The 23964-nt window shown below is 48.5% G+C and overlaps 1 protein-coding gene across 2 annotated transcripts in view; it reads right to left on the reverse strand.

Annotated features, from left to right (window-relative positions):
- Positions 1-8744: 8744 nt before the first annotated feature.
- Positions 8745-23964, reverse strand: part of LOC133350718 (3-((Z)-2-isocyanoethenyl)-1H-indole synthase-like) — a 32294-nt gene continuing 17074 nt past the window's right edge. For both annotated transcript variants that reach the window (XM_061565378.1, XM_061565377.1), the window contains exons 5-6: positions 22717-22875; positions 8745-12155 (exon numbers count right to left, since the gene is read on the reverse strand). In XM_061565378.1, coding sequence (XP_061421362.1) covers positions 11976-12155; positions 22717-22875 — 339 coding nt within the window. In that variant the 3' untranslated portion in view covers positions 8745-11975. The remainder of the gene's footprint in view (positions 12156-22716; positions 22876-23964) is intronic.

The following is a 23964-nucleotide window of genomic DNA, read 5'->3' on the forward strand; positions in this document are numbered from 1 at the left end:
TAATGGAGTCACTCGCTCTCTTGGCCATGGTTCAAAAGCACTCTCAAGCTATGTCCCAGCTCTCAAGAGGGGGGGGCGGGGGGTACATCTCCCACCAACACCCGGTAACAACGGTGGCGACACCACCGCCAACCCACCACCATCGCACTCCTCCTCCTCCTCCCACCGCACAGCAGCATAAGGCCCCCCATCCTCATTGTGGTGGGGGGGGGGGGCACGAAAAATTACGCCCGATGCCATCTATTGCGCAGGTCAATCCACTGCTGGATGAGAGCCTCCCCTGAGATTATATCGGCCACCTTGAGCCACGAGGCCACCTTCACACTCGAATGCCAGCCCCGACAATGCGCCATAATTTACATTTGGACAGGGACACAGGAATTTCGTTTTTGGGGGTCCCCAAAGTTGAGTCGCTATCCCCCCACCCAATCAACATGGGGAGGCGTGGGGGCCCCCCCACCACCCCTCCCCGGCCTTCCACCACCCACCTGGGTCCTTGGTACCCACTCAAGCGGAGCGGTCAGGCGAGCGATGGGTGTTGCGGCTGCCCTGCAGTGACCAAATTTCCGCAGCTAAATTTTTGCAATAGAAGCAGAGCCCCTGCCAGCAAATATTCTCCCAGCACGCACGCATACACACACATGTAGGCACTCTCTTAGATGCAATGAAGCTGTCACCCCCCCCCACTCCATACGTGGTACATTTTAAAAGTATCACCCACCGTGCCGATGGAGTTTTGGAGACTGACTTTTTTCAAATCGAGTGTTATTTTATTTCAGTTCCCGCCGCGAACATCAGCAAGTTGAGGGCAACGCTTCATCTCTCTTCCCCCCTCCTCTCTTCTTTCGCAGCTACAACAACTTTTAAACTAGAACAAGCCGCGTGTGCGATCGCCCTGCAATGGGGAAGGGTTACGCAATGCTGTTAACCCGGCTTAAAAAAAAATCGCTAAATTCCCAAAGAGTAGCAGTAGGTATACACTTTTTTTTTTTACCGGATTTAGAAAATGCAGACAACGTGCTTGTGTTGGGGAGTGGTAACACAAATTCGGGGAAGAGGGGGGTGGGGGCACTGCATCCAGTATAACAGCTCCAGCCTAACCGCGATCGGGACAACATTCAGTCAGAAAATTAATGCCCAGGTCAAGTGCACGATGGGACGTGGCCCACAGCCAATTGCACAGCTTCTATATAAAACAAACAAAATCAATAAAAGATGCCTACACGAGTTTTCTTCATTCGCTCAAAGGCTCGCGGGGCGACTGGCGGCCTCTGGTGGCCTTTAGTACTGGCCCCCGACAATAAACGAATGTGGAAACACTCCCCATCATCGTGCTGCTGTCAAAACCCTCAATGGTTGCAAACGTGCGGTGGCACTCACGCAGATGATGCCTCATCGGCGATAGTGCCACCCCCCCCCCCCGAAAATTTATGGAGAACCACTGGTTCAGTATACACGGAGATCCGAGACGACGTTTTCTCGCCTGCGCACCAGCAAATCGGCCCCAAGTGTGCAAGTGCCGTGGGTGGATCGTTCCATCGCAGAATTTCGAGAGATGGCGACGGGCGGCTTCGGGGTGGAGTGGGGGACGGACGGGCTTCATCCAGCAGTGGATTGTTCATGGCCGATGAAGACGACAATGGGGCTGCATGCCAGAAACGACACTCCGTGGGCAGGCAGCGACAGCTTTCTCATCTGTATTCCGTTGTCAATTCGTGCAGATTTTTTTATTTTCTTTCTTTCTAGTCAGGGAGAGATGCGAAATGAAGGGCGACACTTCAGCGTGTTTGAAATGAGTGTCTGGGTTCACGGTGTTCCTAATTGGCATCGCGCGCTTTGATTTTTCTCGCGACTTTGAGTTTTTTTTCTTTCTCGAAACACAAAATTTGCTAACAAAAAGATGAGCAACAATACTTCCATTTCATGTTTCTAAAAAAAGTCTTTATATTCCCACTATGCTGGCCACGCGTTTCTGCACCTCCAGAGTTCGTGCTGACATTTCGGCAACAGTCTGAAAAGCAGATCCATATATTCTCGTCCAAGTGCCTCAACTATTTTTGTCACCGCCAGATGATATTCGTCCTCACCTCCGACAAAACGGTCAATTCCACGGTCCATATCTACCGGTGAGAGCCTGCCCCATAATCTCAAGATGGGGTCAACCGAACAAAGCTGCTGCACTTTGCATAGCCTGGTAAAAGCCGCTCCAAAATAAGAAAAAAAAATGCACAACAAAGCACCGCTTAAGAAAACGGACTCCCGAAAGAGCCAGGATATGAACTTTTGAGATCCAAGATTTTTTTTGGATTTAACTCTTCGCCACCCATCCTCCACCGTCATCTCCACCCCCTTCCTTGCATATGCAAACCCCCACACCCGCTCCCCCCTCGCTTTCCCGCTGTGCCTCCCATCCTGGTGTCACTCCCTCCCATATTCCCGCTAAAAAAATAATGCGGCTCCGAAAGTCTGGCCTGTAAACAGTCCCAATCAAGAGAAAACAATGGGATTACCCTCCTGATTAACCCAGTGCCTGGGGAGATGGGGGATGGATGAGGGCAGAGGGGGAGGGTGGGCACCAAGGGGTCGCATATGAATGGGATGAGAGGGCTCAAGGGGGTATAAAGGTACCTGCTACTTGGCACACTGTCTCTGTCAACCAAGAGCTACTCCTGAAGACAAGAGCTTGCAGGTAAGAGGGGACATCATCTTTAGTGAGTTTGGGGGCTTGGTCGGGTCTTGGTGGTCGGACGCAGCCTTGTCGTTTAAGCGCCTGCCACAAGGCCACGCACTCAGTGTTAACGGAGGGTGAAACTAGTAGGGCATTAAAATGACAATGACGAAATATGGCTTCAAGGGGGTCAAAGTTGCACAGCGGAGAGTGGCTGTAAAGCGTCCCATCTGCTCCAACGTGCGCTTTCTTTATCCTGAAATTGTCTCTCTCGTTGGCTATTTAATGTCCTATTTGGTGTGTGTTTTTTACGCTTGACAATTAACAGCCACTGCTGGGCGTCTTGGTGCGGCGATTACTGGAACCTTCAAGCAGTGGGTTCCACAGCAGCGGTGGCCATTCGAGTTGTCGTGTGAAAAAAACGAATAACCTCCGATCGATTCTGTTTTCTTCCATTGCACAGTTTAAGGAGTGTGTGTGTGTAGGGGGGCCGCTTTTAGAAATGGGAAGTAAATCAATGGGAGCTGTAATTGTCTGCCCCTTACTCCGAACTCCCGATGCTGCCCTGTGTAAACGGTAACCCCGCGCCGCGGGTCTGCAGATGGAGCCTCGTGGCCACTGCACACTGCCCTAACATGAGCACTCTCTGCGATTCAAATAGCGCAGTAAGTGCTTAATGTTGGGGTAATGTGCGGTGCGCGCCAAAAATCGTCGGCCTCCCAACATCGCGACAACGCCCCGTGAGCGCGCTCGCTACGAGGTGTCTAATCAGCAGCCAACACCACCACCATCACTACCACCACCATCACTACCACCAACACCACTACCACCACAACCATCGCTACCAAAGCCACGACCACCACAACCATCAACTACCACCACAGCACGCCGAACAAAGCCAGAGATCTACCGAATTATTATTGGGGTGGAGTAATGCCCAGACAGCGGCCAGCCGGGAAACTCGTAAGCGTAGATGATTATTTTTGTTAATAGTTTGACGATATTGTGTTTTTCCCGTGGCACGCACGAGCTGTCGATGCACATCGCTTGCCCGGTCTCTCCTCCTCCCACGTCGAGGCGCGTGATCCGGCCGTGTACTTTGAACGCACGCCGCATTTTGCCACTGCCATTTGCTGCGGGGCTCCATTCCCCCCCCCCCCCCCAAAAAAAGAGATTTGACGATTTCGTTACAGACAGCGGTGGTTGTGGTGGTGCGTGCTGTTGACAAAGCTTGAAATCTCGCAACATAAAAAAAAATAGTTAAAACACGCCGGGGGGTCAGGGTACCCCCCCCCCCCCAATCGCATTCACTCCCGTGCCTGTGGGCAGAGCGCGTACATGGGGATGGCGCTGTGTGTGGTTGCAAACGTGTTGTGTGGGTTTGTATATTTTATTTAATGATTTTATTTTATTAACCGTGGCGTGTCATTATTGAACTGCCGTACCCCCCCCCCCCCCCCGTACTTTTAGTCTCTCTTCGCGTGGTTGAATCACGCCGTGACCTCTCCTTGTGCGCGTGCATTGGCTCCTTCGGCCACGTCTCCCGGCATCATTTTCATCCGCGATTGTTTCCATTTAAAGCTTTACTTTCGTATACGTTAATATAAATATATATACATGCGGCGGTAGCCTTAAGGAGGTGTAAGCACATGCTTAACTTACACGTGTGCGCTCTGGCACGCGGTACGCAAAGTGCTTCTCGTTAATGAACGCAAGAATCGGGAAGTAATCAACAACAAATATCTCAACATCGCGAGAGTAAACCATGTTGTTGTTATGATGTATACGTGCATTGTGCGTGGGGAGCGGTGGCGCAAGTGGTTAGCGCCGCTCCGACACACGACACGGCTAACCAGGCCTCTCCTAGGCCCACTCAGCCTTATTAATGAGGAGCTGGCAAGGTGTGTAAACATGCCACCAATCCGCTCGTGTGCCGTGCTGGCCCTTCATTAGGCGCTCGCTAATCGCACTTTCCCCAACAGTTTGTTACAATAAGAATAGCGTTTTCGCTTGAAAACGTTCTTAAAATTTAATAGATTGCTTTATGTTTCTAATACATCTTCCCAAAATGCGGGAGTCAAAAATAGTTACATTTTGATTTCCACGATACCAGCCGTGGCAGGGGCGGGGAGGGGGGGAATCGAACTCGAGTGGGGCCGGGTTCACAGCAGCAGTGAGCGGAGTCAATGGGGAGGGGGCCTCCACCCAGATGCGAATTGACAAGGGAGGGTGGCGGCGGTGGGCTGTGAATTAAAAAATGTACCACCGGGCTTGGGATTTAAACGCCTTTTTCAAAAGTCACATCTCTATCTTTGGTGGTTGATCAGTGTCTTGAAATCAAGCACTCGGAACACAAAGTTACCCCCCTCTCCCCCACCCCAAGTAATGTCGGATACTTATCGAGGTATTCTTCATCGTGAGGGCCGATGCCACCTTGAGTATGACGCGAGATGTTGTTTATTGTTGTTATCGCCAGTGGGGTTTTTTTCGTTGTTATTCATTCTGGTCAAACCGTATCATAAGCAACCGCTTTCGTGCATTTTCCGCAGTGTCAAAAACAATCACCCAACATTTGAAAAGATGGGCCCGATGCTGCAGCCACTGCTTGCTCCGTGTGTGCATTTTAAATCGGCGGCTCTTGGCATAACCAAAGTGGAATTAAATTATGCCTGTCATACATTACTTCAGCTTTTTTTTACATCGTACGATATAAAAAAAAGCACGTGATTGATAGACAATATCACGCTCCGCCAAGCGCGATTCAGAGAGCAAATTGACGATTCACAACAGCGCAGTCCACAAACTGGCGCGGCACTCAGAACAACACCATCTTCGGATTGCGCGCGGCACACAACTCCACATTCCCGTTCCCCCGAGTTTTGTTTTTTAGTGGGCCGTCTACGAATAGATCGCTCCGTGTGTACGTTTTCAGATAATCGCACACGATAAGTCTTTGCAGATGTACATCGGTAATGACCCCCGGCGCCAAAGGAAACCAGATTGTGCTCCTTCCAAGCATCAGCTGTCAGCGGGCGCGTGTCACCGCGACTCGGGCCAGGATTTCAGTTTTATCACCGCGGGTTGCTGTCTGTAACAATCTGTGGCAGTAACTCACAGAAGGGGAGCGGTGGGGGAAAGATTCCATCCATCCCACCCGCCGGCGATATGGAGGGGGCGCGTGTTAGTGGCGCAGTAGTGGCACGTCGCGAGCCGCCGACTAAGTAAGAGATCGAGGACCTTGGGCACCCGAAGGCGTGCGTGGTGGGGATTTATAAATCGTCGATAAACAATCGCGCACCACGCTTTAACTATCGTACACTTTCTTCGCGATGAGAAATATCTCCGGACGTGCACGGTTCATTTTGTTCGAGCGACTTTACCAATTGAGCTTCATCATCGCGGCAGCAGCAGCCGACGTAACAAGCGGTGTTTTGTTTTCCGCGGTGGTCACCGCCCGCAGGCTAAAACCCCCCAAAAATCCCTGCTTAGCTTCCGAGATGTGGCGCATTCCGGCTGATTCGCCCCCCGCCCCCACGGGCGTTGACGTGAATAATTAACAATGGGCCATTTCGGGATATGGGCCCTCATTGTGCGTGCCACCAAGGCGTTTAAGCTTTGAGCACAAAGAGGTCCCAAAACTAACCCCGCCTTTGTGCCCGCTGCTGCTGCTGCTGCTGCTGTTGCCAGCGGTGAATGGTGAGATCCTGGCTTTGTAAAAGGAGAGTAAAACTTTAACTTTAAATGCCATTGTTGTTGTTACCCCCCCCCCTCTTCTCTCGATGAAACATTCGCGGAAGCTTCCTCCCCCCACCCCCGTCGCCACGAGTCCTCGCCACTGCTACCCAGATGGCAGTACTTGCTGTTAGAATTATGAGCCGCAGTAAGTGCTTACCTGTTTGGGCATCAGCGGTAGAGGAAATCCGTCGCATCAGTTGGCAACGTGGTGGGGGGGGGGGGTCCCCGAAGTCTTTGATGATGATGAGGATAATGATGATGATGGGGGAGATCGAGGTAAGGGAGAATTCTGAAGTTTAAAAAAACCCAAATTGGTTCTTCCCTTTTTTCGATTTAAAGCTTTCGTGACTGCAGGGATTCATCTTCTTGGTTCTTTCGGTAAAGTCACGTAGAAGGGAAGTAATAAAATAATAAAAATAATTATATTATATTATTTTATCATTTTTTAATATATTATTATTTTATTTTATTGTTTTATTTTTATTATTTTATTACTTCCCTTCTACGTGACTTTACCGAAAGAACCAAGAAGATGGTTCTTCCCTTTTTGTCGAAATTCCCTTTTTTCACGGGTCGCGTTTTTCGGCGCAGACGTTTCTCGCATTCTTTTAGACCGCGCGGGCATTTCATGTCCCGCTTCTCTCTGTTTTCTTCCGTGTCTTTGTGCGATGTCCCTTTCTTTGTTCGTTCCTCCGTTTCAAAGAACGGATTCCGCAACTATGAATCGTCTCAAGCGAAACGCTCATCTCGAATCGGTCTCCCGCACGGCACGCCACGTGGTCACGAGTTAATGATATCGCAGCGAAACGAACGTTCATTAAATGTTTATGTCCATTGACGAGTGTGTGTGTAGGCACGTACTGTATTCAACTCGACTTTCTTGAATTCAAACAGCTGAATGACATTAATCCGAAGGACAAAATGTGACTGGATATCATGCGACCTCACGTGGCCGTAAATAAAATGGCTACGCAGCCTTTACGCAGCAATTACGTAAATGGATGCTTGTCTAACGCACAGTGGAGCCCTTCCTCGTCTCGCTGTGATTAGTACCAACAACGGGACTGTTGCACGAGGCGGAGATGTGTGCGAGACGTGAGATCGGCGAGGCAGCGAGGAAGGAGTCCGTAACAGCCTCTGATGAGTAATGACTCTATACACACCCGTGATGTCTTTAACTACCCGCGCGGAAATGAGGGGATTACGGCGTATTAAGGGGCGACCAACCGCGAATCTCTCTCTCTCGCTATATGTGTAGAGGCCTCATCGTGACTGATCGCAATTACCACCCCGCCATTCATGGCATTCCCTCCGCCCTCTTTGTTCAGCCAACTCTTTCGAGTCGGCGTTCACCTAATTCTATCACTTAGCACGCACGGACTCAAAATAACTCCTATAACTCAACTTTAACAATACATTTGTCATGTAAAATGTAGTTCAGGAATAGCGCTTCCGGTGGCAGTGTTAATCACGGTGGTGAATTTTGTTGTCCGCAGCAACACAAAGTTGCTAAAGTCTGGAAAAAATATGTATAAGGGCATTCATTAGCCGCTTTGCATTCCATCACGTTCAGTTTTTGTTGTTTGGCACACGAAAAATCAACTGACGGAGGGCAGTTTTATAACCGAGTCACGATAAGACTCGCACAGTGCTGTGTACAATGTGATACGGCAATTGATGGGATTTCATCTTTCGACGGCAGCCACAATAATTCTACGGAGGAACTCTATAACAATCCCAACAAAACTCATGGGAGGGAGCCCCCCCACACCCACACGCACACCTCCCACGCATGCAACCTCTCTTAGCACCGATGATGTCTTTAAACGCGAGACGGACGGCTCGAATTCCTGAACGCGGCGACGGCGAATCGCCCTCAACTCCTCTCTGGCTGCGTGGCGCATCCCCAACAACAAGTGCTCATTGTGATGTATCACTACTAATAAGTGCTATGTTGTTGGGGAATTGCAATGCAAGCATTCTCGACGACGACGCCGTCAACAAACGCACTCTCCGAGTTGACAATGTAACGCGGCACTTGCCAGTTATGGTTCCGATCGCATTTCAAGGCTGTTGGGGCATTTGCATCATTTCCGTCGGCCGATTGGATATTTGTGCTGGTCGTGCATCACTGCGTTTGCAATTACAAGTATGAACATGTAAATTGAGTGTACATGTACAAATAAATTATATCCACTCTCATTTACTGTGTCGTAAATACATGTAATTAAAGAATGTTAATGAGCTGCGTGTGTGTGTGTGCGCGCCAATGTACTGCTGGTGTTGTGTTAAAAGAATGCGTTGCTTTGTAGAGCGTTCACGAACCTCGCACTGACCAGAGTGGCGAAGTATGGTCAAATAACCCCCGAAGGCATAGGGGAGGAGGCAGTCATCTAGCAGCGGGTTGCCACGTGCTTAGAATGACATTTTAATCGGTGGGAGCAATTTCCAAAACATTGCATTTTATTCAACAGCAGGTACCCGAGAAGAGTGTGAACTGGGAGCCCGGCACGAGTTTGTGTGCACATGTCGACATGTACGAGCGTGCATGTAAAACGGGAATTATTATATTGACCTGCGCATGTAGCCTTGATTTTGGCTGCAAAATGAGACCGATTGAATGCAACGTCTATGTTTAATTAACAAAGTGAACGCACAGAAGAGGCCTCATTAATCTCTCGTTGTTGCCGCGGGAGACCTGGCTGGAACCCCACGTCCCGGAATTGAATCGCGCGTAATTGTCTAATCAAGCAAGTTTCATGTTTAGTTTAACGCGTAGCCGGCTTTCGCCAGAAATATTATCCAGAATAAAAAAAAACCTGGGTTAGATCGCGTAAATGTCAACATGTTTTGTCTCGCGAAACCCACACTGTGGCTCCACAATCCACAATTGCCTAACCCCATCACCCCCCTTCGCTTGTCCCACCTTCGTCCCTCAGGGATTGTGTGATGTTTTAATTTTTAACATATCCGAGTTCATGGCTTATTTCACTAGACGGACGGACATCGTGCAATGACGACACGAGTTGCGCTCCGACCAGGAGGCTGGGCGACACTCAGCGCATTTCAATTTTGCCCATGCAAAAACAAAGATGCAAGCTACGCGAGACACATTTACGTATATATATATAAAAAAAACTTTTCGTAAAATTGCAATCCCCTATTGTGTGTTTACGAAAAGCACGTACTGCACATAGATCATCAACACGCCATTGATGTTTGACTCCCCGCACCCCCATTTTCCACCCCAAGGCAATTTCACGGTTTAAAACAAAGGGCAGGGAGAGAGAAACGTGGAATCACTGCTGGGAAGTGTGGACACGTGCCTCATTATCTGCACTTTCCATCACAACTGCACAGAAGACCGAGGATGAATCGGCCCAAAAAATCTGTCCAACGCACCAGCGCTCTTAACAACAAAAATATGTTTGACTGGTCCCGCAAACCGTATTTCATTAATGTGGAAATTAACTGCAAAGATAAAACAGAAATATACGTGATGCATTTCGCTATATACTCTCGCTATCCCATTATAATGAATTATGATCATTGCACACAACGCTATCACATTTCAAATAAACGTATATTATTTCTTTTTACAATCCTGACCGTCAATGTTGTTATTATCGTCAGGCTGTCACCACGGCGAATGCGTTCGATGCAACTGCACCTCGGAAGCCACGTACGACCACAACCACATCTCATAACTGCACTCGTATAACCTTTTATTACCAGCCAGGGGGCCCTATCCCACTCGTGGATGAAGGCTTTTCCAGATAACCACCAGCCCCTCGCGCTCTCTACAACAATGCAACAATCCAAAATAAGCGAGACAAAAAACTGCCCCCCCCCCCCACACACACAATACTCCACAGTTCAATGCATCTATCGTACAGGCAGTATACCAATTACAATCTTGTGTAATGCCGTCCAAATTGCTTCGGATACATGTCAGTGTCGGAAGTCACTTGAGAATCCTACGGCACATACATATTTTATATTGTATCGTGTTCCCCCTCCAGTAACCCAAGGCGCAACGTACCCCCTCCACGTCAGTGTGGGCGCCGTTCGGCCAGCTACTCGGGCGTGCGGTCTCTAACTCTGACATGCCAGAACACAACATTGAATTGGCAGTTTCCTTGAAACACAGATCATTTAGGATGAGGAGGCGGGCAAGCCCTGGGCATTCATCACGGCCTCGTCAGCCCCCCCCCCTTCCCCCATGCAAATACACACCTGTTAAGGTTTAAGGAATTGTTTATGGCTAAACAAATATTTATTGCATTTAGTACAGCCCCACGAGGTCGATTATGATCCGAATGCAGCATTCAAATCTGGCCCCGAAAATAATATTATAACGAGAAGATGAAAATACAGATATCTATGAAATAATCTCATGTTTTTATATGAAGTTTACCGTGAAGGCTGACCCGCAGGGAGTGAGTGTGCACAGCACCGGTTATTTCAAAATGACTTGAAAGAAGCGATAAGCTGGTTCATAATAAAACACTTTCAACAGCCAATGTGCACATTCCCCCGTGTCCATGTGTGTGTTTTATTCCTTTCGTCTTAAAAATAAAGCTGGGATAAAATATATCTTTTACGACGGTTTTTTCGACACTTTGAACGTCCATTCATTCAGCCTCGTGTGTAACTGTTTAATTAATTATCAACACACTTTTCTTGTCCTCCGCAACCAACGGACACGGCATTGGGCCCTTATTTGGCCACCGGGAAAAGCTTGTGGCCATCCTCTTGACAGCCCACTTATGAAATCCATGGTGCAAGATGTTACAAATTAATTTACTATTAGCACCTACGATTATTGGAATTGAGGTTAAGTGTTTTTTTGAGTGGAGATTCAGAAGCGTTAAAATGCATGTGTACAAGGAATGCAGGATAATATGCGTGCCTGTGCATAAAATAATGCAATATGTTCGTTTAACATGTAGGCTTTATTATGCAACATAATATCTTCGCCCATCAAAGCCTGATTTAAAATATTCGGCCAATTCTCTTTTGTCTTATACATAAATCTTGTAGGTGGCGTAGGTGGATCGCACACTGCAATATGAGCCCACTGATCCGAGTTTGATTCCTGTCCTAGACTTAACGTCATTAATCCAATAACGGACTGACGCAGCTGTAAATGATTGTGAATTAAATCTCTGGGACTTTCCCCAGGTTCACTGCGATGAGGACCTGATGCAGTGGATAAATGCAATCCCTGGGTAAAGGAAAGGACTCTGTACCGATTTTGGACTCTTAGCTCTAGGCCAAGACAATATTACCCTCGTGCGCCGAGCCAGCCTTAATAGGTGCTCGCCAACACTACTTGCCCATGTGGTCCACATGACCAAACAAGGGATCCCATCGTTTACTCCATGCGTGTGTGCGTGCGAGCGCGTAGGTATGTGTGCTTGCAAATAAACGCACACGCGTGCGTGAACGAACACCCACCCACGAACGCTCACACGTGCATTCGTGCGGACGCACACGCGTGCCGATTCTCACGGCTGTCCGTTGATCCACACACGAACGCGCTGATCCACACGCGCGCGCGCTTAACCGCTCATCCGCTGGCCGCGTCGGCGGTGGCCCCGCGGCGCCGTTTGCTGGGGGTCGAGGTGCCGCACACGGTGGTGCGGTGCATGACACGGAGCCCCACGGTGCCGGGCGGGGCCTGCGTGGAGGGGTGGGCCTCGTGGCCCAGCGCCAGGTTGTCGGAAATGATGAAGTCCCCCTCCTCCCACTGCGCAGGGTGAAGATAAAATGCGGTCACTTGAAGCAATACATCTCTTAATTTTATCCAAAGGCTGCTCACATTAATCCCGCCCCCCACTCACCCCCTACCCACGCCGATGAAACCGCTCCGCGAGGACTTTCAGCAGCTGACTGACTGCTGCTGCGAGGTCGACAAGACAACGACCCCAACTGACGTTCGCCCGGCGAACGTCGCCCTGACGTCAGATTGCGCGATACGCACGGCCCCGTTGCGTGCGCAATTAATTTAGGCAAAGAGAGAAAAAAAAAGCACCATAAACACTTGGACATTTAAGGATTGTTGACTAAAAATAATACATTCATTTGAAGCCGTCGACTATGAATGTCATTCCACATGTCAACTGATGGTTATTTCATGTTTCCTTACAACACAATTAGGCAAACACTCAACTCGTCTTTAAATGAGATTATTTGGCAATCAAATTCATCAGATAAACACATTGTAACGACACGAGGCCAGAAACAACTACACCATGACGTATGCTATCTAGACGACATCTTTAAACTAAAGTCTAATTGGCAATTTTGCTTACAAATACGCGAACTTCTATCATAACTGAGAACTCACAAAACCCGCCTGAAAGCATAGCACAGTACCTTCATGTCTGAAGCTTTAAAATGTGCCGGCTATTCAACATCAACGCAGTGGGAATGTGCATTAGAAGAATTTGCCTGGAAGCCAAAACATTCATTCTGGGATGAAATCAAATACTTTGTCTGAACCAACGTGCACACAGCAATTCTAGACAGGGTATGGCTCCACATTTACATAATTACAGTGCTACGTGCCATCGGACGGCTTGAGATAGAAACACGACGTGCCGTCGAATGACACGAGCCACCGTGTGCCGCCTCCGCCGCCACCGACGTGTCACTTTGCCACGGGCGTCAGAAAGTCAGCGCCAGAAACGATTCTAACCCCCTGGGTCAAATCTTGCATCGCAGTAAAGCGATTTCACTCTTTGCATCATAATTACAATTACCCGCCCCCCACCCGCCCGACTGCCCGCCCACGCCCCCACCCCCCAGCGGCTCCCACCGCCCTTAGCAGACAATAAGAATTTTTTTTTTTACATTTCGTTCCAAATATTTATTTAATGAAACGACACAAAAGGAAGTAATTCCCGTTTGAATTTGGCAGCAGAAATAATTGAGTGATTAAAACATTTCAATTGTAAAATATTTACAATAAAAATATAATTTGGGTGCCGCGGTGGCTGAGATGTTAACAACCTCGCCTGGTATACAGGAGGTCGGGGGTTCGATCCCTTCCCTGATCCCTGCTGTGTATTTGCAGTTTGCATGTTCTCTCCGTGGAAATGTGGATTTTTTTCTGGGTCCTCCAGTTTCTCCTTTCACATTATGAATGAAGATGCGTTTAGAGTATTTAGCGGCTTTAAATGTCCACGTGATAAGCCACTTCGGTAAACAACAATAATGTGTGGCCAGGTCACTTCTCAAAAAGAGCTATAGAACTCAGTGGGCCTTACGTGGTAAAATTTTAAAAATGGTATAGTTTATTTCTTTATATTTCTCCCACTGTACCTGGGCCAACAGTATTCCTTGCTCTTCCCCTGCTGTATGTATGTATGTTGAACCTCTTTCGCACCATATGTAGCCAACCGTGCTAATCGAAGGTGCGGGGGAAGGACATGTTTAACTAGTGCTTTTAGATTTTTAAAATAAAATTTTTGGTCTGTACGTTAGTTAGGTACTGTGTTTTTATGCTGTCTGTGCACTCCCATGTTAGTTCCGTACGTCCTTGTGCCGTTCGGTCTGCAATGTGTATTCTGTCTTTCACAATGGCCATCTTCATCGAACGTGTACATATTTATCCATCGGTGCATGAACGTAAAACCAGCAGATCGTCACCGTAATGTGTGCGCGTAGTTTAACAACTGAAAAGAAACGCCGATTGTTGACAACCTCCTGGACGTCCTAGCAATTGAGATCTTCCAACTCGCGGTGTAATATGGGTACAAGGTTTCTTCATGCAAGCACCATTTGGGTCAACAATCGACTTTCATAAATCCATGAATAACATCATGCAAGGCATCATCATCTACCTTATAACCTAACAACAAACCAAATAAAAAATGGTTTCCTGCATTTATCCCCCTGCTTATGCTTCTGCCAATGTAACGGGAATTCCATCTTACTGTGGCAGGGGACAGGGCAATCTAGTGACATCGTCCACTGTTGGTGCCTTACGAATGTTTACTCATATCACTGACTCTGGAGAAGTGGGAGACCACGTTGGCCACGATCAGTATTCCAACAAACTAAACTAAACTCTGTTTATTTGTCCAGGTAAGAAGCGATCGAGCCACAAGCGATGGCTCAACAAAGTGGCTCATCACGTGGGCATTTATAGCAGCCAAATAACTCTAAAACGCATGTTTGCTTCTAAATGTAAAGGTAAAAATCGGAGGACCCGGAAAAAAATCCACGTGACCATTGGTAGACACCGCAAACTCTAAATATACAGCAGGTGTCAGGGTCGGGATCGAACCCACAACCTGCTGAAGCCCAAGCGAGGTAGTTAACATCTCCTAGCCACCGTCTGATTGTGAGTCTCACAGCGAGCCATATATTTTAACCATTGCACCATCTGGCCATAGCAATGGTAATGAAGTCTATAATGGGTATAGACTCAACTCACTATACATCACGACACAAGCCGCCTCCTTCGGGACAGAGCAACACAACAACTTGACAGCGAGAGATGTATGAAACCGCGGGCACGCAAGTACGCGACGGTGTGGGGGCTGCTGCTGCCGCTGCGTGACTGAATGATTGTGTGTATGCTGAGTGCTGCTGCGTGACTGAATGTTTGTGTGTATGCTGAGTGCCACTGTGTGACTGAATGTTTGTGTGTATGCTGAGTGCCACTGTGTGACTGAATGTATGTGTGTATGCTGAGTGCGCTGCTGTGTGACTGAATGTTTGTATGTATGCTGAGTGCAGCTGTGTGACTGAATGTTTGTGTGTATGCTGAGTGCTGCTGTGTGACTGAATGTTTGTATGTATGCTGAGTGCTACTGTGTGACTGAATGTTTGTGTGTATGCTGAGTGCTGCTCTGTGACTGAATGTTTGTGTGTATGCTGAGTGCTACTGTGTGACTGAATGTTTGTGTGTATGCTGAGTGCTGCTCTGTGACTGAATGTTTGTGTGTATGCTGAGTGCTACTGTGTGACTGAATGTTTGTGTGTATGCTGAGTGCTGCTCTGTGACTGAATGTTTGTGTGTATGCTGAGTGCTGCTCTGTGACTGAATGTTTGTGTGTATGCTGAGTGCTACTGTGTGACTGAATGTTTGTGTGTATGCTGAGTGCTGCTCTGTGACTGAATGTTTGTGTGTATGCTGAGTGCTGCTGCGTGACTGAATGTTTGTGTGTATGCTGAGTGCTGCTCTGTGAGTGAATGTTTGTGTGTATGCTGAGTGCTGCTCTGTGAGTGAATGTTTGTGTGTATGCTGAGTGCTGCTCTGTGACTGAATGTTTGTGTGTATGCTGAGTGCTGCTGTGTGACTGAATGTTTGTGTGTAAGCTGAGTGCTGCTGTGTGACTGAATGTTTGTGTGTATGCTGAGTGCTGCTGTGTGACTGAATGTTTGTGTGTATGCTGAGTGCTGCTGTGTGACTGAATGTTTGTGTGTATGCTGAGTGCTACTGTGTGACTGAATGTTTGTGTGTATGCTGAGTGCTGCTGTGTGACTGAATGTTTGTGTGTATGCTGAGTGCTGCTGTGTGACTGAATGTTTGTGTGTATGCTGAGTGCTGCTGTGTGACTGAATGTTTGTGTGTATGCTGAGTGCTGCTGTGTGACTGAATGTTTGTGTGTATGCTGAGTGCTGCTGTGTGACTGAATGTTTGTGTGTATGCTGAGTGCTGCTGTGTGACTGAATGTTTGTGTGTATGCTGAGTGCTGCTGCGTGACTGAATGTTTGTGTGTATGCTGAGTGCTGCTGTGTGACTGAATGTTTGTGTGTATGCTGAGTGCTGCTCTGTGACTGAATGTTTGTGTGTATGCTGAGTGCTGCTGCGTGACTGAATGTTTGTGTGTATGCTGAGTGCTGCTGTGTGACTGAATGTTTGTGTGTATGCTGAGTGCTGCTGCGTGACTGAATGTTTGTGTGTATGCTGAGTGCTGCTGTGTGACTGAATGTTTGTGTGTATGCTGAGTGCTGCTGCGTGACTGAATGTTTGTGTGTATGTATGTATGCTGAGTGCTGCTGTGTGACTGAATGTTTGTGTGTATGCTGAGTGCTGCTGTGTGACTGAATGTTTGTGTGTATGCTGAGTGCTGCTGTGTGACTGAATGTTTGTGTGTATGCTGAGTGCTGCTGTGTGACTGAATGTTTGTGTGTATGCTGAGTGCTGCTGTGTGACTGAATGTTTGTGTGTATGCTGAGTGCTGCTGTATGACTGAATGTTTGTGTGAAAGCTGAATGCTGCTGTGTGACTGAATGTATGTGTGTATGCTGAGTGCTGCTGTGTGACTGAATGTTTGTGTGTATGCTGAGTGCTGCTGTGTGACTGAATGTTTGTGTGTATGCTGAGTGCTGCTGCGTGACTGAATGTTTGTGTGTATGTATGTATGCTGAGTGCTGCTGTGTGACTGAATGTTTGTGTGTATGCTGAGTGCTGCTGTGTGACTGAATGTTTGTGTGTATGCTGAGTGCCACTGTGTGACTGAATGTTTGTGTGTATGCTGAGTGCTGCTGCGTGACTGAATGTTTGTGTGTATGCTGAGTGCTGCTGTGTGACTGAATGTTTGTGTGTATGCTGAGTGCTGCTGTGTGACTGAATGTTTGTATGTATGCTGAGTGCCACTGTGTGACTGAATGTTTGTATGTATGCTGAGTGCTGCTGTGTGACTGAATGTTTGTATGTATGCTGAGTGCCACTGTGTGACTGAATGTTTGTATGTATGCTGAGTGCCACTGTGTGACTGAATGTTTGTATGTATGCTGAGTGCTGCTGTGTGACTGAATGTTTGTGTGTATGCTGAGTGCTGCTGTGTGACTGAATGTTTGTGTGTATGCTGAGTGCCACTGTGTGACTGAATGTTTGTGTGTATGCTGAGTGCTGCTGCGTGACTGAATGTTTGTGTGTATGCTGAGTGCTGCTGTGTGACTGAATGTTTGTGTGTATGCTGAGTGCTGCTGTGTGACTGAATGTTTGTGTGTATGTATGTATGCTGAGTGCTGCTGTGTGACTGAATGTTTGTGTGTATGCTGAGTGCTGCTGTGTGACTGAATGTTTGTGTGTATGCTGAGTGCTGCTGTGTGACTGAATGTTTGTATGTATGCTGAGTGCCACTGTGTGACTGAATGTATGTGTGTATGCTGAGTGCTGCTGTGTGACTGAATGTTTGTGTGAAAGCTGAGTGCTGCTGTATGACTGAATGTTTGTGTGTATGCTGAGTGCTGCTGTGTGACTGAATGTTTGTGTGTATGCTGAGTGCCACTGTGTGACTGAATGTTTGTGTGTATGCTGAGTGCTGCTGTGTGACTGAATGTTTGTGTGTATGCTGAGTGCTGCTGTGTGACTGAATGTTTGTGTGTATGCTGAGTGCTGCTGTTTGACTGAATGTTTGTGTGAAAGCTGAGTGCTGCTGTGTGACTGAATGTATGTGTGTATGCTGAGTGCAGCTGTGTGACTGAATGTTTGTGTGTATGCTGAGTGCTGCTGTGTGACTGAATGTTTGTGTGTATGCTGAGTGCTGCTGTGTGACTGAATGTTTGTGTGTATGCTGAGTGCAGCTGTGTGACTGAATGTTTGTGTGTATGTATGTATGCTGAGTGCTGCTGTGTGACTGAATGTTTGTGTGTATGCTGAGTGCTGCTGCGTGACTGAATGTTTGTGTGTATGCTGAGTGCTGCTGCGTGACTGAATGTTTGTGTGTATGCTGAGTGCTGCTGTGTGACTGAATGTTTGTGTGTATGCTGAGTGCTGCTGCGTGACTGAATGTTTGTGTGTATGCTGAGTGCTGCTGTGTGACTGAATGTTTGTGTGTATGCTGAGTGCTGCTGTGTGACTGAATGTTTGTGTGTATGCTGAGTGCTGCTGTGTGACTGAATGTTTGTGTGTAAGCTGAGTGCTGCTGTGTGACTGAATGTTTGTGTGTATGCTGAGTGCTGCTGCGTGACTGAATGTTTGTGTGTATGCTGAGTGCTGCTGTGTGACTGAATGTTTGTGTGTATGATGAGTGCTGCTGTGTGACTGAATGTTTGTGTGTAAGCTGAGTGCTGCTGTGTGACTGAATGTTTGTGTGTAAGCTGAGTGCTGCTGTGTGACTGAATGTTTGTGTGTATGCTGAGTGCTGCTGTGTGACTGAATGTTTGTGTGTAAGCTGAGTGCTGCTGTGTGACTGAATGTTTGTGTGTATGATGAGTGCTGCTGTGTGACTGAATGTTTGTGTGTATGCTGAGTGCCACTGTGTGACTGAATGTTTGTGTGTATGCTGAGTGCTGCTGTGTGACTGAATGTTTGTGTGTATGCTGAGTGCCACTGTGTGACTGAATGTTTGTGTGTATGCTGAGTGCTGCTGTGTGACTGAATGTTTGTGTGTATGCTGAGTGCTGCTGTGTGACTGAATGTTTGTGTGTATGCTGAGTGCTGCTGTGTGACTGAATGATTGTGTGTATGCTGAGTGCTGCTGTGTGACTGAATGATTGTGTGTATGCTGAGTGCTGCTGTGTGACTGAATGTTTGTGTGTATGCTGAGTGCTGCTGTGTGACTGAATGTTTGTGTGTATGCTGAGTGCTGCTGTGTGACTGAATGTTTGTGTGTATGCTGAGTGCTGCTGTGTGACTGAATGTTTGTGTGTATGCTGAGTGCCACTGTGTGACTGAATGTTTGTGTGTATGCTGAGTGCTGCTGTGTGACTGAATGTTTGTGTGTATGCTGAGTGCTGCTGTGTGACTGAATGTTTGTGTGTATGCTGAGTGCTGCTGTGTGACTGAATGTTTGTGTGTATGCTGAGTGCTGCTGCGTGACTGAATGTTTGTGTGTATGCTGAGTGCTGCTGTGTGACTGAATGTTTGTGTGTATGCTGAGTGCTGCTGCGTGACTGAATGTTTGTGTGTATGCTGAGTGCTGCTGTGTGACTGAATGTTTGTGTGTATGCTGAGTGCTGCTGTGTGACCGAATGTTCGTGTGTATGCTGAGTGCTGCTGTGTGACTGAATGTTTGTGTGTATGCTGAGTGCTGCTGCGTGACTGAATGTTTGTGTGTATGCTGAGTGCTGCTGTGTGACTGAATGTTTGTGTGTATGCTGAGTGCTGCTGTGTGACTGAATGTTTGTGTGTATGCTGAGTGCTGCTGTGTGACTGAATGTTTGTGTGTATGCTGAGTGCTGCTGTGTGACTGAATGTTTGTGTGTATGCTGAGTGCTGCTGTGTGACTGAATGTTTGTGTGCATGCTGAGTGCTGCTGCGTGACTGAATGTTTGTGTGCATGCTGAGTGCTGCTGCGTGACTGAATGTTTGTGTGCATGCTGAGTGCTGCTGCGTGACTGAATGTTTGTGTGTATGCTGAGTGCTGCTGCGTGACTGAATGTTTGTGTGTATGCTGAGTGCTGCTGCGTGACTGAATGTTTGTGTGCATGCTGAGTGCTGCTGCACGGCTGTGTCTTCAGAGCTGTCTGCCAGTGTGATTGTACAGCTGTATAGGCACACGAACATCTGGGATCGGTGGCGCAGTGGTTAGTGCACTGCACTAAGAACCCGGCGACCCAAGTTCTATTCCCGCTCACGACCAATAACAGTTGGCGAATATTTGAACCAGTCCTGGGCCGCCCCAAGGTTAACTCAGCATTAAATGAGTGACTGGTACGATGTGTATGAAACAGCAGTACTGGGAAGGCAAAGGAGCTGGGCGTGGTGCTGGCCACCCACACCCTCGTGTGCCACGCGGGTCTTCATAGGTGCTCGCTAACAGCACTTGCCCCAACAGTCTGCTAAGGCTACACGGGGGATGTTTACAATTGTACAGCTGTGAAGCTGTGCACTTTTGTGTCTATAGTTGTTTGGCCATGTGGTCGAATGGCTGTGAATGTGTGTATGGCAGTACCACCGTGTGACTGTACGGATGTACAGCTCTACAGCTGTGTGTGTACAGCTGTACAGCCATGTTTCTGTGTGTCTACAGCTGCAGGGCTGTGTGGCTGTATGGTGGTGCGTATGTGTGTGTCTGTACTGCCATGTGTCTGTACAGCTGTAGGGCCTTGTGTCCCGTGTGTCGATACAGCTGTGTGTCTGTGTGTCTGTACAGCCATGTGTCTCTGTGTTTGTACAGCTGTGTGTGTGTGTCTGTACGGCCATGTGTCTGTACAGCTGTAGGGCCTTGTGTCCTGTGTGTCGATACAGCTGTGTGTCTGTACGACCATGTGTCTCTGTGTTTGTACAGCTGTGTATGTGTGTGTCTGTACGGCCATGTGTATGAACAGCTGTAGGGCCTTGTGTCCCGTGTGTCCTGTGTGTCTATACAGCTGTACGGCTGTGTGTCTGTACGACCATGTGTCTCTGTGTTTGTACAGCAGTGTGTGTGTGTGTGTCTGTACGGCCATGTGTCTGTACAGCTGTAGGGCCTTGTGTCCCGTGTGTCCTGTGTGTCTATACAGCTGTGTGTCTGTGTGTCTGTATAGCCATGTGTCTATGTGTTTGTACAGCTGTGTATGTGTGTGTCTGTACGGCCATGTGTCTGTGTGTCTATACAGCTGTACGGCTGTGTGCCTGTACAGCCATGTGTCTCTGTGTTTGTACAGCTGTGTGTGTGTGTAGGCCCGGGCTCTGGGTTGTTCTTCGTGCTTTCGGAGTCCCTGACCCTCTGCTCACGATCATTAAGGACCTTCATGATGGTGAGCGGGCCCGGGTAAAACTACGTGGCCGGGAGTCGGAGCCTTTCCCTGTACACCTTGGGGTGCGACAGGGATGTCCTCTGGCTCCCACATTATTTAACATCTATTTCGACTGCGTAGTTCGTGAAGCCTTCAATAGCTGTACCGGGGGAATTTCCATTTGGTACAGATATAATGGGAGGCTGATTGACGCCCGGGTGCGATCAAGGGATGGCTCCCTAATGGTCAACCACGTTATGTATGCCGATGATTTGGTAATAGCTGCTCATTCAGAAGAGGAGTTGGAGACGCTGCTGCTGAGACTGGAGCATGCCACTAAGAGGTGGGGCCTTACCATCAGCCCCACCAAAACTAAGCACCTGCCTGGGTATTTTGTACCATCGGACACTCCACCCCCACAACTCCCAATCGGTGATGGGGCAGTTGTGGAGAGAGTGGAGAGTTTCCCATACCTGGGCAGTGTGCTTATGACCGGCTCCAGTTTATCAGCAGAGGTCTCACTCCGAATCAGTCGAGCGGCAATATCTTTTCATCAGTTTCGTAACGCTGTGTGGAAGCTACCTGGTCTGTCGCTCCGCACGAAGCTTCAGGTCTTCTCGGCCATGGTCATTCCCTCCCTTCTCTACGCTTGCGAAACGTGGACCCTCCTAATGGAGCATCTTCGCCGGTTGGAAACATTTAGGCTGGCCTGCCTACGATCCATCATGGGTTTGACCAGGCTGGATTGTGTGAGGAGCTCACAAATCCTTGAAAGATCTGGGCAAAGTCCCATCGGTGAGCTCCTCCGGCAGGCAAGACTGCGTTGGCTGGGTCATGTAGCCCGCATGCTCAGCCACCGCATGCCTAAACAGCTTTTGTTCGGCCGGATTGAGGGGGCTAAACGGGCGCGGCACGGGCTAGAGAAGAGATGGAGTGGTGATGTGGTACAGGAGGACGTGGAGCTGAGTAGACTTGCCGATGACTGGTACCAGCGGTGTCAAGATCTGCCTCAGTGGAGGAGGCTCGTGAAGGACGCTACTGGGCAGTTGGAGGCAGTCGCCCTCCAATAACAACGGAGGGCGGAGGAGCGACGCTCACAACAACGAGCGGAGCGCCGGGTGGCTAAAGCACAGCAAGTTGGCACAGTAGGGGGCACAGGTGGTGCATCAGCCAGTCATCTCAGTCAGTCGACCCGTGGCACCTGGGTCTGCCCCGTGACCTCCTGCCAGCGGGCGTTCGACACTTCACGTGGCCTCAAGATGCACTTGGCCTGGCACAAGCGTTGTGGTGACGTCACCGCCACTTAGTGGCGAATGGCGGCCATGTGTCTGTGTGTCTATACAGCTGTGTGTGTGTGTGTGTCTGTATGGCCATGTGTCTCTGTGTCTGTACAGCTGTGTGTGTGTGTGTCAGTACGGCCATGTGTCTGTGTGTCTATACAGCTGTGTGTGTGTGTGTCTGTACGGCCATGTGTCTCTGTGTCTGTACAGCTGTGTGTGTGTGTGTCAGTACGGCCATGTGTCTGTGTGTTTATACAGCTGTGTGTGTGTGTCTGTACGGCCATGTGTCTCTGTGTCTGTACAGCTGTGTGTGTGTGTGTCAGTACGGCCATGTGTCTGTGTGTCTATACAGCTGTACGGCTGTGTGTGTGTGTCTGTCCAACTGTTGGGCTGTGCGGGATGCACCTCGTGCTCGTACTGGATGGAGCCCCCGTCCCGCGTGAACTCGTACTCGATCTCGCGCAGCAGCGCGCCCGTCTCCTCGGGCTCGGTGGTGCGAGCTCGCGGCGCGTCCTCCGCGTCCCACACAAACTCCTCCGTCATGCCCAGGTGGAAGCACAGCGTCTGCTCGCGCCGGCGTCACGGAGCACAGGGGTGACTGAGGTCACGCCTGGAGAGAGAAGGCTCGTCCAGATGGCGTTGTCGTCACCATCGGCACGGGCTGCAACTTTCCTTGTGGTCATTAATTAATCGATGAAATATGATTTCCACGTTCCCGAATATTTCAGAATTAAAATCTTTACTTATCCTGGAGAAATCCGATGAACTATGAAGCTCTTTTTCACAGATGTCTACTAGGGGCGGGTCAGAAAGTTACAACAACAAGCAATTTCGTGCATGATAACTGACGATGTATCATTCATACAAAAGCAAACGCCGGCAATATGCTCAGGGCTGCATGAAGGTTAACGGAGTGAATGAATTGCAAGCGGCAAAATGTGAAAAAAATATCGTGACAGTTTATTGAATTTGCCTGCACAGCGAATCATTATTGGCTAAATTACTGTCATCATTATGGCCATAATCATCATGAAACTGGGAATATTTAATCATCATTATCGCTGCTTACATTATAATGATCACCATCATTACTGTCATCTTTATGAGCATGATCATGATAATAATTTCAACAATAACATTCGTAATGAATGACATGTGGTATTCGTGTTATTCTTAAAAAGCAGACGATCATGGACGAAGGTGCTGTATGTCTTACCGATGGGTACGGTCTGCCCGTAAGGAGCATGCCAATGATGTTTCAAACTTGTACAGCGACACCAGCACACAATGTCCGACTAATTTTAATGTGAGGGGATCTTTAAGGTGCACTGTGAAGCACACGGCGCAGACTACTTTATCATGCCTGCACTATTAACCAGGATGGCCTGCCGGATTCGCACCACGAACCTATTATACATCAAGCGGTACATGCGCTACCACCGGGCCATGTCACCATTCCGAATTACGCATTGTCTGGGATAATAAATTAACAAATCTCAATGCAGACATGCCGGTCCTCCCAGTAAGCACCACGGTGGCTAGGAGATGTCAACTACCTTGCCTGGTATACAGGAAGGTCGTGGGTTCGATCTCGACCCTGACGCCTGCTGTATATTCGGAGTCTGCGTGTGTCTCTCTCTCCCCGTGGTCGTG

This window comes from Lethenteron reissneri, chromosome 34 (assembly GCF_015708825.2).
Source record: "Lethenteron reissneri isolate LAM-NWPU_2019-01 chromosome 34, ASM1570882v1, whole genome shotgun sequence".
Taxonomy (NCBI): Eukaryota; Metazoa; Chordata; class Hyperoartia; order Petromyzontiformes; family Petromyzontidae; genus Lethenteron; species Lethenteron reissneri.